At 40.0% G+C, this 14,208-nt stretch overlaps 1 protein-coding gene across 1 annotated transcript in view; it reads right to left on the bottom strand.

Annotated features, from left to right (window-relative positions):
* Nucleotides 1-11,634: 11,634 nt before the first annotated feature.
* The window catches only part of ttc8 (tetratricopeptide repeat domain 8), a 48,994-nt gene continuing 46,420 nt past the window's right edge, over nt 11,635-14,208 (bottom strand). The window contains exon 14 of the mRNA XM_081393744.1: nt 11,635-12,350. Within this exon, the coding sequence (XP_081249870.1) occupies nt 12,234-12,350 (117 nt within the window). The 3' untranslated portion in view covers nt 11,635-12,233. The remainder of the gene's footprint in view (nt 12,351-14,208) is intronic.

The following is a 14,208-nucleotide window of genomic DNA, read 5'->3' as shown; positions in this document are numbered from 1 at the left end:
CTATCGCTGTGCAATAGAAAGCATCCTGACCAACTGTGCTACAGTGTGGTATGGGAGCTGTTCTGTTGCAGAGCGCAAGGCACTGCAGCGGGTGGTGAAAACCGCCCAGCGCATCACTGGGACTCCACTACCTGCCATCGAGCACATCCAGAGGAAACGCTGTCTGCATCGAGCTCGCAGCATCCTTAAGGACTCCTCTCACCCAGCCCACAGACTGTTTTCTCTCCTGCCCTCCGGCAGGCGTTTCAGGTGCCTCCGGACCAGGACCAGCAGACTAAAGAACAGTTTTTTCCCCAGAGCTGTCTCTTTATTAAACTCTAACCCTCATTGATCCCACTCCCCTCATATACTGATTGACTCTCCTCTCCCCTCATATACTGATTGACTCTCCTCTCCCTCCTCACACCTGCCTCCATTTTGTTATTTGCAATACTATAATGTTCATTTGCACTGCTGACTGTTATTACAGTAACAATTGTTTACATATGCATCTTGCACTACTACCTTGACTGGAATATGCTCAATTTGCACTGCCGACTGTTTATTTACAGTACCGACTGTTTATATATACATTGCAATATCGTACCTTAACTGTAATATGCAATTACTTTCCACTGCACTTTCACTCGGATAGCTTCTGTCCAAACTTTATTTGCACTACTTTAAATCCATTGTTATACTGCTCATTAGCCTAACTTATACATAGGCCTATATCTATTTGTTAAATTCTGTTTATAGTAATAGCCATCTGTATATTATGCTCACATTCTGTTTATAGTAACAGCCATCTGTATATATATTCATAGTACATATCTATCTGTAAAATTCTGTTTATAGTAACAGCCATCTGTATATTATATTCAGTACATATCTATCTGTAAACATTCTGTTTATAGTAATAGCCATCTGTATATTATTATATTCAGTACATATCTAGCTGTAAACTCTGTTCACAGTAATAGTTATCTGTATATTATATTCATAGGACAATCTATCTGTAAATTTTTGTTTATAATAGTATTCAACTCTATATTTATTCAGTACATATCCATGTTCTGCACTTATGGAACCACTGTATATCCTGCACTTGCTGCTATTGCACTTCTGGTTAGACCTAAACTGCATTTCGTTGCCTTGTACCTGTACTTGTGTAATGACAATAAAGTTGAATCTAATCTAATCTAATCTAATCTTACTGCACATATTTCAGCTCCACTTTCTTGGGAACAGATACAAGTGTTAATATTTTTACATTAACATAAGTTTATCAGTTTTCACTTTCACAAGTCAAAGCAATTCATCATTACTCAAGATTTAACAGTTGAAATGACTATATGGCCTTAATTTAATGCAGCAAACATTATTTTACAGTGTAGGAGAGTAAGATCTTTTCTATTCTCAGCCTTTTTCTTAGTTGCTTTTATAAACAGACAACCATTTATTTAACAGTGCCTTTTATAAAAGAGACTATAATATAACTAAAAATGACCATTATGTAGAATATTTTTGTACTTCAGTTTTATTTGTTCCCATGTTCTAGTGTGGTGACTCTGACATTACAATGAACAAAGTAATTATGCAATTATTAAAATACAAAAATATAGGCTAATAAGTGATAAAAACATCTAACATGGCCACTTCTAACGGATTTAAATTGTCTGCTACTTTTTGCCAGCCCTCTCTCCTGGCTTTTGCAGACTTTGAGGTGTTCCCTGGCGTTTTAATTAAACATTAAAATTCCGAATAAACTTCGACTATTAGTTCTTGCTCTGCTGAGGAGAGAAACTGTGCGCGCTCTTTGGCCACGCTGAACAGCCAATAGCAGCGCTGCTGATCAATGTTTCTACTATCCATACATATCCCCTTTAAACCAGCGCATGGACGCGCAATTATCTCAGATAACTCAATCCAGCGATACTAATCATATCCGGCAAGTGTGTTCGAAGAACCCAATTAGCCGGATCATGATTAGCACGATGATATCATCTTGGATGTGTCATTTGATCTCGGATGTAATAAGCAACGTACGAAGAACGAGCCCCAGATCAGCTAATCAAGTCCTTCAGGCTTATTTGAAAACTGCAGGGGTCCGTTCTTCGTACGTCGCTAACTCAGTTAGCTGGATTTGATTGTTGGTGATTTGGCATGATCTTGGATTGTTTGGTTCTTCAATGCTCATCCTGGACTTGCTGTCATAGCAACATGTGCGCAAACTTAAACCTGCTCGGGAGCAGGCTTATTTCATGTTAACAGGATTAGATCCCGGCTTCATAAACGGAGCTGATACGGGAAGTCCAGCGCAGCGCGATAGTGCACTTTCTTTCTGAGATAGGCTATATATTTTTTCTCGTGATTCGTGAGATTGTCGTTTTTTGTCGCTTTTATGTTTAAAAAACAGTTTTAGGTTTTTTTTGGGGGGGGGGGGGGGGGGCATTTCCAAGCCACTTAAGTCCCAATGTTGTAGGCTAAAGCAGGTTTTTTTTTTTTTTTTTTTTGGCTATCATAATTTTTTATGAAGATCATACAATCATGACCATCCCGATTACAGATATGTCACTCAGGCTTCACTAACGTGATTGGTACCATAGACTATAGGCTACCATAGACTGCCATCAAGGCCTCAGTGAAGGGGATTATGTGAACAGAAAGGGGGTTCACAATGTAAATGTGCAGCCCAGTTACTATTGTGATTCTTAATATTCCAGATTAGTAATATTATATCAAATAAAAAAAAGGCAGTTGACTAAAATCTTCCATATCACAAATGTGAAAGCAAAATGGCCAGGATCTGTGCATGACTTAAGACTTTTCTGAGATTCACATTTATGCACATTATTTGAAAAGTTCCACAATTAAATATCAAGCTCACTGTATTACATACACTTATGCTGATCCTAACAGAACTGCATTTCTTCATAGGTGATTATGACATGTTCCTGCAGACAGGTGTTTTATGACCCCATTCCCTGACCCAAACCAGTTACAATGCAGCTCTTGCCAGGACAAGGACACACAATGAAATGAACTTTGGCTAACTAAAGGGAAGATTTCAGTGTCTGAAAAGTCTGAGGGATTTTTATTATTATTTTTTTCTCAGCCTTTTTCTTAGTTGCTTTTATAAACAGACAACCATTTATTTAACAGTGCCTTTTATAAAAGAGACTATAACTAAAAATTACCATATTTTTGTACTTCACTTTTATTTGTTCCCATGTTCTAGTATGGTGACTGACATTACAGTGCACAAAGTAATTATGCAATTATTAAAATACAAAAATTTAGGCTAATAAGTGATAAAAACATCTAGCATGGCCACTTCTAATGGATTTAAATTGTCTGCCTCTCTTTGCCAGCCCTCTCTCCTGGCTTTTGCAGACTTTGAGGTGTTCCCTGGCGTTTTGATTAAACATTAAAATTCCGAATAAACTTCGACTATTAGTTCTTGCTCTGCTGAGGAGAGAAACTGTGCGCGCTCTTTGGCCACGCTGAACAGCCAATAGCAGCGCTGCTGATCAATGTTTCTACTATCGATACATATCCCCTTTTAACCAGCGCATGAACGCGCAATTATCTCAGATAACTCAATCCAGCGATACTAATCATATCCGGCAAGTGTGTTCGAAGAACCGAGTTAGCCAGATCATGATTAGCACGATGATATCATCTTGGATGTCTCATTTGATCTCGGATGTTTTAAGCAACGTACGAAGAACGGGCCCCAGGTGTGTGTGTGTGTGTGTTGAAGCAGGGTTGGAACAAAACTGTGTAGGGCTGTGGCCGTCCAGTGATAATTTGTTGGAGGCTGCGATTGGTTCTCCTCCACACCTGATCCAGATATAAGGACCGACCCAAACACTCAAAAGGGCCGACTATTGTGCCATCGTTGATTGTTACCACTTTGCTATTGTTTCAGAGAGTTTGTGAGTGTTTATTTGAGATTGTGCTGTGATTTTGAACCTCTGTTTATCCTTGTTAACTGACCCACGCCTGTTTGACTACGATTTTGGATTCTGTTTTGCATTGTTTGCTACGGACTTGTACATTAATATCCTGTAAATATTTATATATATGGTTTTGCCAAATTAAGGGAGGTAGGGGGTTTGACGCCATTTTGTTTTTTATATCTTTTCACATTGTTTTTGGTATAGGGAGGTAGGTAAGTTTAAATTGTGTTTTCTTTTCTTTTAGGAATTGTAGAGGTTATACAAAAGATTGTTTTTGTTTGTTATTTTGGCCTTGTCTGCCCCTGACGCTAAAACCCTTTTGGAAATAAACGCATATTATTTTTGATATCTCTCTGGTGGTGAGACTCCTTTTCCTGTTACGGCTGACCCCTAGTGGTCGTAACAGTCCATCATTAGAAGAACTGCAGAGAATAGAAGAGAACATTAAAGCAGCACTCAGTAGCTTCGGGATTTCTTCGCTGTATTCTCGCCTTTTGCTCGCAGGTTTCTCTCTAGAGCTCCCCCCACAGCTTCGGAATAGATATTTGACAACACTGTTGTAAAAACTCGTTGGTGATTCTCAGACACCAGAGGCTAGTAGATCAACGACATCAAAGCAGATGGGACATTCTTTAAAACGTCTTCTTCATTCGGGTTCGGACAGCGTGAGGGAGCGCAATAATGACAGTATTTTAGCAGATTTCTTTTGGCTGTAAAGCAATTGTTTACATCGCGAGACTTCAAGTGCGGATTTTCCGCTCACGGGCACCAGGGGGGTGCGAAACGACCACCATTCAACTCGAAATAAGTAATATAACCATTCCAATGACTCCGAAGCTGTTCAGTTAAGGTAAAAAAGTTACTTAGTTCACCTTTAAGACCCGTACATATAATGGCCTGGTTTCACAGACAGGGTTTTGATTATACCAGGATTAGGCCTTAGTTCAATTAGGACATAAACGTCTTTTATAAACGAGCCTTAGAAAAAAAAACAGCAGTAATTGCTGTGCATATTGAGACAAAACAATGGCACTGACATTTTAAGATACTTTCATTTAAAACAGTTCAAACAAGCATTTTAGTCTGAGACTAGGTTTAAGCATTGTCTGTGAAACCGGGGGGAAACCGATACTATATATATGACTTAATTGTTTGTCTTTATTTGAAATACACTGTTTACATATCACGTTTACTGACACAAAACTGATCAAAGAAAAGCATTTACATGTTCATTTAAAACCACTTTATTCACACATTTTCCCCATTTCTGCTCACCTTTCATCTTCCTCATGTTCTTCCTCTAAATGACATTTTCCTTGTCTAGAGGCGAACAGAAACAGAAGCAGGATTAATACCTGACAAAATAATAACATCTTGTACATGATTATGAGATTTCAAACAGGGTTTTACCTCTGGCAATGCGTACACAATAAGATATCACAATGATTATACATTTTGAACCAGCATTACGACCTTAACCCTGCACAACTGTAAGGCCACAACTTAAACTGTTGTGAATATTGGATTACAGACCTGGGGCTCGTTCTTCGTACGTTGCTTAAAACATCCGAGATCAAATGAGACATCCAAGATGATATCATCGTGCTAATCATGATCTGGCTAACTCGGTTCTTCGAACACACTTGCCGGATATGATTAGTATCGCTGGATTGAGTTATCTGAGATAATTGCGCGTCCATGCGCTGGTTTAAAAGGGGATATGTATCGATAGTAGAAACATTGATCAGCAGCGCTGCTATTGGCTGTTCAGCGTGGCCAAAGAGCGCGCTCAGTGTTTCTCCTCAGCAGAGCAAGAACTAATAGTCGAAGTTTATTCGGAATTTTAATGTTTAATCAAAACGCCAGGGAACACCTCAAAGTCTGCAAAAGCCAGGAGAGAGGGCTGGCAAACAGTAGCAGACAATTTAAATCCGTTAGAAGTGGCCATGTTAGATGTTTTTATCACTTATTAGCCTATATTTTTGTATTTTAATAATTGCACAATTACTTTGTTCATTGTAATGTCAGAGTCACCACACTAGAACATGGGAACAAATAAAAGTGAAGTACAAAAATATTCTACATAATGGTCATTTTTAGTTATATAGTCTCTTTTATAAAAGGCACTGTTAAATAAATGGTAGTCTGTTTATAAAAGCAACCAAGAAAAAGGCTGAGAAAACAAAAGAAGAAAAGATCTTACTCTCCTACACTGTAAAATAATTTTTGCTGCATTAAATTAAGGCCGTATAGTCAATTCAACTGTTAAATCTTGAGTAATGATGAATTGCTTTGACTTGTGAAAGTGAAAACTGATAAACTTATGTTAATGTAAAAATATTAACACTTGTATCTGTTCCCAAGAAAGTGGAGCTGAAATATGTGCAGTAAGTGGACATTTTCTAACTTTCCAAAGGAAAGAAAGTATAAGACTTTGTAATGTCCATTTGTTTCCATTGCACTGGACAGTGAATAAACCCTCTCAGATAACTGTCATATGGAGGAACTAGCCTACCTGCAAGTGCATAAATAACTTTACTTCATTTATACTTGTATGCTTTATGGCTGCAATATAAGTGTCAGGATTCCACATCTACAGAAAGGCCTACAGAAGAGTCTGCACAGACAGAGGAGACACAGGCCTACAGGTGGGCAGTGTATAGCCAACTTTTCCTTTTTATTTGTTGCATGAGGCATGTGTCTAATATCTCTTGTTGCAGGCACTTGACCACTGGCTTTTCTTTACAAAGAACAATTGAAATAAAACTCAAGGAACTAAGCATATTTGTCTTTTATTAAACATTTAATGAAAAGTGTGTTTTTTGCCATTGTTGTGTAATATTGCACATGCAGTAATGTCCCAGGCCCTGTCAGGTGTGCAACCCTCAGACTTATCAGACACTGACATCTTCCCTTTAGCCAAAGCTCATTTCATTGTGTGCCCTTGTCCTGGCTAGAGCTGCATTGTAACTGGTTTGGGTCAGGGAATGGGGTCATAAACACCTGTCTGCAGGAACATGTCATAATCAACTGGGCTGCACATTTACATTGTGAACCCCCTTTCTGTTCACATAATCGGTGTGGTGTGGCGCAATGGATAAGACACATGCCTTTGGTGTGAGAGACCCGGGTTCGAATCCACTGTGAGACACCAATGTGTCCCTGAGCAAGACACTTAACCCCTAGTTGCTCCAGAGGCGTGCGACCTCTGACATATATAGCAATTGTAAGTCGCTTTGGATAAAAGCGTCAGCTAAATGAATAAATGTAAATGTAAATAATCCCCTTCATTGAGGCCTTGATGGCAGTCTATGGTCTAGCCTATAGTCTATGGTACCAATCACGTTAGTGAAGCCTGAGTGACATATACTGTAATCGGCATGGTCATGATTGCATGATCTTCATAAAAAATTATGATAGCCTAAAAAAAAAAAAAACCTGCTTTACAACATTGGGGGCCCTATCTTGCACCCAGCGCAATTGACTTTGTACACCGACGCATGTATCATTCCTATTTTGCACCCGCGCAAAGCGCGCTTTTCCCTCCACAGAAGCACGTCGCTAAACTAGGGAATGAACTTGCGCTCCCCGGAAAAAAGGAGGCGTGTTCTGGCGCAAACGTTCCTTCATGCTATTTTACAGGTTTAGAAAACAATTCCGCCACTAACCGAAAAAAACAGTTTAAAGTCAGTGGCGTGTTGCGCATGTTATTCATATGCTATTTTAAGGGCGCATGCTTGGCCATAATCAATGTAGCGTGTGCACAACACACACACACTTTGATTCTCTCATCTACACAGAAGCAGCAGTTTTCATTTTTGCAAATCATACATTATTACGATAGATAGATAGATAGATAGATAGATAGATAGATAGAAAGATAGATAGATAGATAGATAGATAGATAGATAGATAGACATTTTATTATAAAAGCATACATCTAGCTTACACATTTACCCAAATTATCATACGCCTGTTTAACCGAAGTTAATTTGGGTGTGTTTCTCCATCCCCAATGTCCCTGACGGGAACGTCGGTCTCCTCGGCCGTGAACCCCTCCTGTCGTGCGCCTGGCAAATCCGCCGTTATAATAGGAATCCGCTTTAGAACAAGCGCGTCTGCTCTTAAAGGGAATGTGAGATGTCGCTCTGATTGGTTTATTTCACATTATGTCCAAACCACACCTATGAGTAATGAAGCTGCTTCAGACCAACCCCTTTTAGATTTGCGCCAGGAGCAAGAGTCATTTATCCCGCCGGGAAAATAGTAACAGCGCCAAGACCCGCCCACAAAGTTACTTGCGCTTTGACACTTGCGTTTCAGATTGTTAAAATAGGGCCCTGGGTCTTCAGTGGCTTGGAAATGCCACAAAAAAACTAAAACTGTTTTTTAAACCTAAAAGCGCCAGGTAAACTCTGAATGACACGACAGACAGCACTTTCCATCAAGTTCTCTGCATCTCCAATAGTGTAAAGGAAAGAGCCACTCGCAAATAATCTTAGGGCAATGCAAACAGTTTGTGCTGTAGTTAAAGCCCGACTCCGACAAGTCGAAAATAAATGTGCGTTTCCAACAATTTAATAATGTAAACGACAATCTCACGAGTCACGAGAAAAAATATATATCTCAGAGAGTGCACTATCGCGCTGCGCTGGACTTTCCGTATCAGCTCCGCTTATAAAGCCGCAGTCTAATCCTGTTTACATGAAATAAGCTCCCGAGCAGGTTTAAGCTTACGGACCTGTTGCTATGACAGCAAGTCCAGGATGAGCTTCGAAGAACCAAACAATCCAAGATCCTGCCAGATCACCAACAATCAAATCCAGCTAACTGAGTTAGCGACGTACGAAGAACGGGCCCCTGATCCCAGTCAATGTTCTTGTTCCGGAGGAAAGTGTTTGGAACACACTCTTGTGTTCTTTGTAATCTAAACGAATAGGATATATTAGCACTTAGTTGTTGTTGTAAAATATCATGCTGTAGCAACTAGCAATTTATTAGTGTTTACAGGAAGGTAAACTTGCTTAATACATAGAAATTAGTGATTAGCCAACAGGCTAATATCCAGAACTGATATTATATAAACAATGCAGTACTCTTACCTGAAAATTAGGTCCAATGTCGCGTCGAATTTTAACAGTCCATGTTTTCCGAAGTTCTTTGTCCTGTGGAAATTTGTGAAATTATGTATTTTCTTTATTTTGATGGCTGAATGACTGGCATCCCGGTACACAACAGTATGCCATATGAACGCTCTATCCCTCACAGCCTCGTTCTGGAATCAAAATGGTGGCAGGCTGAATAAGGCGTATTGCTTAAGGTTGTGCCTAGGGTGTCTGGACAACCACTGGACGACACATGTACTCGTCACTGCCCTGAAGCGCCAATCAGCCTTTTAAATTTCAACTGACCCATTGGGCCGTCTCTCATTCTTCCTCGAGCAATCCATACGTGAGAATTGCGTTTACCTCAGCTAAATAAGTGGATACGTAATTATTCAAACACAACCTACAACTTTCTTGTCTAATGTGACATTTATGTGAACATCTTCTGGTCAGGTATGACAAACATTTAATAACTTTATGCCAAAAGTATGAAGCCAAAATGACTTTAATGATGAGTAATTGATTTCACGTTAATGCTTTTTCCTTTTTTTTTGGAAGCGCAATGAGAAAAAATTTTTTTGTAACTGCTTGCATAACAGTTATTTATTCCTTTCATTTGTCATCTCATTCGTTTCTTTGCTAAATTTTCTCATGTCTGCTCATAGTCCAGTCATTTTATGAAAAAAGGTTGAACAAATTGCAACAGAAGCAAACTCAACTGATTTTGTATCCTCAATATATCCTGAGTAAGGAAAGAAAAGCCCAGAAGAATCACATTAGGGGGAAGTTTAGAGAAAGACCCAAATATAGTCTATTTATACGCCTATTCATTCTTCTTCTCACGTGAATAGGGTAAACGTGTTAACCTTTAGACATCACCATGAAAATTACTGAGTTAATTACTTACATCAAGACAAACAAAAAATGTATTTACAAGTTTTTTTTAAATGGTTTGTTAACATGGACAAACGGTGCATAATCTAATTACGTATGTGCTAATTTGCATAAATACCACAACAGATCTAAACATTGTGTATAGCCAGGAGAAAATGTCTTGTTGAATCTTGACGACACATAACAGTAAACTACTTAATGTTAAGGTCTGAATGGAACCCATTACGGCTACCCACGAGCATTAATACATAGAGGCAGGAAGAAGTACTTTAAACCAGCCTTTATTAATTATTATTGCAGAGATGGGGTTTGGGGCTGGGTCTGTGGGACTGTTTCTGGGGGTTCACTTTTTATTTTACCTACCTTTTGTCTTCTGCATTCTCCTTACCATTGTCTCCTGTTCTTCCCTCAGACTCGTCCCCCAGAAACAGTCCCATGGACCCAAGGCCGGAATTTTGAGTCGCGTCTCTTCTCAGTGATGTGTGAAAAATTAGGGTTTTACAAAACAAGGACCACCCCTTTGCATCCCCAAAGTGATGGGCTCGTTGAGAGGTTTAACAGAACACTGGCGGAACAGCTGGTCATTGTGTCTGCCAAGCATCAGCGAGATTGGGATACGCACTTGCCATTTATCCTAATGGCGTGCCGATCCGATGTGCAGGACTCAACCTCTTGCACACCCGCCCTTTTGAAGTTGGGGCGGGAGATCAGAACACCTGGGTAAATGGCTTTTGGGAGGCCACCTGATGTGCCTGCTGTGCCCCCAGGCCCTGAGTATGCTAGGAAGCTTCAGGACTCATTGGAAGCCGCTCATAATTTTGTAAGGAAGAAGCTGTTAAAAGCGGGGACCCGGCAAAAGCAAAATTATGACCTGACAGCAATAGGGCGGCATTTCACAGCGGGAGAGCTAGTGTGGGTGTACAGCCCTCAGAGAAAGAAGGGCAGGTGCCCTAAACTGGACTCCAAGTGGGTTGAGCCGTGCAGTGTTCTGGAGAGAATCGGAGAAGTGGTTTACCGAGTTCAGTTGCCTCCGAGGGGTGGAAGGTGGCTGTGTACAGAGACAGATTGGCACCTTATAGAGGAAGTGCCGCTGCAGCCCAAACACCGGCCTCCTCCACAGTTGTGCCTATCCCGGAGGGTGGACCAGGACCCTAGTCGAGCACTTCCAGTCCCCTGGCAGACCAACGTACAGCCACACCAGTTCTTGAGCTGCAAACCTCGCATTCATATAGCCCGGTTTCAGTTACACAGGAAGGGCAACTGCGGCCTCAGCGTGTCAGAAGGCCGCCGAGACGGTTCAGGGACTTTGTTTGTTCCCTCGAGGTTGAGGAACTTTGTAAAGGGGGAGCAGTGTAGCAAGTCTCTGAAAGACTGTTTATCTTCAATATGATCTAGATTTTCTTTCATGTGTTCTGGTTGTGTGGGGCTTTAAGGAATGGGCTGTTCTTCTAAAGAACGAGCCTGTGCAGTTATGCCTGGCCGGGGTTGGAGAAAGGGGAGTTCGAGAAGTTTGTGGTTCGCTGGACTGTGTGAGGCTGGACTGTACGTAAGGGATACAGTCCTCCGCTTCGCGTCAGGGTCCTGATCAGCCTGTCGGGGTTGTATTCGCTATAACAACCGCCTCGCTCTACATTATCCCGCTTATTACATGGCTTCCTACCAAATAAATCAATAATTTGACACAAAATATTGATTTAAAAAGGAGTTTATTGATTTAAAAACAATTGTATTGCTTCCGCTAAAGAAAATAGTCCGTTCCATCTCTATGGTTAGAATCCTGTGTCCTTAGCAACGCTCTGTTTTTCATGGCAACGGTGTGTTATACTTATAGCAGCGTCTGATATCAAGAAATAACACACCGCATTCTACATTAGAATTCAACCAAGCCATGTAATAAAAATATATATTTCACACCCCAGACTATACATTTGACTCAGATTTCACAGTTATCTGTGGTGTTTGATGTGTATATAATGTATTGTTTATTGCATTTGACCTGTTATGGATGCATTTATGTTTGTTGATTGTAACACGCTTTGAGCTTGGGAAACAATATATAAATTAAACTATTATTATTATTATGAGCTGAAGCAGTAAATCAAGGTGTTGAGCGGTTAGTCTGGTGTGATGGAGCGAGGTGGAGCCGTATCAGAGCAGTACTAACAAAACAATGACATTTTTTAAATCATTTAATTTTTTTAAAATGATAAACATACATATACATGCTAGTCTGTGCAAGTCATTGTTTGATCTCCCAACACTGATGTGCTGAGATGAGAGTTGAGTCCTCTTATAGAGTGGCGAAGTGCAGTCTGAGGTTCTTCAGGATCTGCTGAGTGTCCACATGTTCAGGGAACGCATCCTCAGACCTCTGAGCGGCCGTGTAACTGTTCTGGAGATCGCCAACCTTCAGGCACAAACAAACAGTATTAGACACTCACATTTATTTAGCTGAAAATATACTTATGAACTATTGTACATTAGGATTGTAAATATGGCTTTATTTTTGTCGTTTCAATTAGTAATACTTAATTATAGCTAAAAGATAATAAAAAATAAAAGAGAAGGCATATTCTCATAAAACAATGACAGAGTAACACATCAGAGTAACACAGTAACACACATCAGAGCAACACAGTAACACACATCAGAGTAACACAGTAACACACATCAGAGTAACACAGTAACACACATCAGAGTAACACACATCAGAGTAACACAGTAACACACATCAGAGTAACACACAGTAACACACATCAGAGTAACACAGTAACACACATCAGAGTAACACACAGTAACACATCAGAGTAACACACAGTAACACACATTAGAGTAACATAGTAACACACATCAGAGTAACACACAGTAACACATTAGAGTAACACACATCAGAGTAACACAGTAACACATCAGAGTAACACACAGTAACACACATCAGAGTAACACAGTAACACACATCAGAGTAACACAGTAACACACATCAGAGTAACACAGTAACACACATCAGAGTAACACAGTAACACACATCAGAGTAACACAGTAACACACATCAGAGTAACACACAGTAACACACATCAGAGTAACACACAGTAACACACATTAGAGTAACACACATCAGAGTAACACACACATCAGAGTAACACACAGTAACACATTAGAGTAATACACATCAGAGTAACACACGTCAGAGTTAACACACATCAGAGTAACACATCAGAGTAACAGACATCAGAGTAACACAGACATCAGAGTAGCACACAGTAACACACATTAGAGTAACACACATCAGAGTAACACACAGTAACACATCAGAGTAACACACATCAGAGTAACACACATTACAGTAACACATCAGAGTAACACAGAGTAACACACAGAGTAACACACATCAGAGTAACACACAGTAACACATCAGAGTAACACACATCAGAGTAACACACAGTAACACACATTAGAGTAACACACAATAACACACATCAGAATAACACACAGTAACACACATCAGAGTATCACACAGTAACACACATTACAGTAACACACATCAGAGTAACCCACAGAGTAACACACATCAGAGTAACACACAGTAACACATCAGAGTAACACATCAGAGTAACACACATCAGAGTAACACATCAGAGTAACACACATCAGAGTAACACACAGTAACACACATCAGAGTAACACACAGAGTAACACACATCAGAGTAACACACAGTAACACACATCAGAGTAACACACAGAGTAACACACATCAGAGTAACACACAGTAACACACATCAGAGTAACACACATCAGAGTAACACACATCAGAGTAACATTACAGTAACACAGAGTAACACATCAGAGTAACACACAGAGTAACACACACCAGAGTAACACACATTACAGTAACACACAGAGTAACACACATCAGAGTAACACAGTAACACACATTAGAGTAACACATTAAAGTAACACGCATCAGAGTAACACATCACAGTAACAAACATCAGAGTAACACACATCAGAGTAACACACATCAGAGTAACACACATCAGAGTAACACACATCAGAGTAACACAGTAACACACAGAGTAACACACATCAGAGTAACACACATCAGAGTAACACACATCAGAGTAACACAGTAACACACAGAGTAACACACATCAGAGTAACACACATCAGAGTAACACACATCAGATTAACACAGTAACACACAGAGTAACACACATCAGAGTAACACACATCAGAGTAACACAGTAACACACAGAGTAACACACATC

This window comes from Scardinius erythrophthalmus (genome assembly GCF_964197995.2).
Source record: "Scardinius erythrophthalmus genome assembly, chromosome: 19".
Taxonomy (NCBI): domain Eukaryota; kingdom Metazoa; phylum Chordata; class Actinopteri; order Cypriniformes; family Leuciscidae; genus Scardinius; species Scardinius erythrophthalmus.
This window is presented reverse-complemented; position numbering and strand designations above follow the sequence as displayed.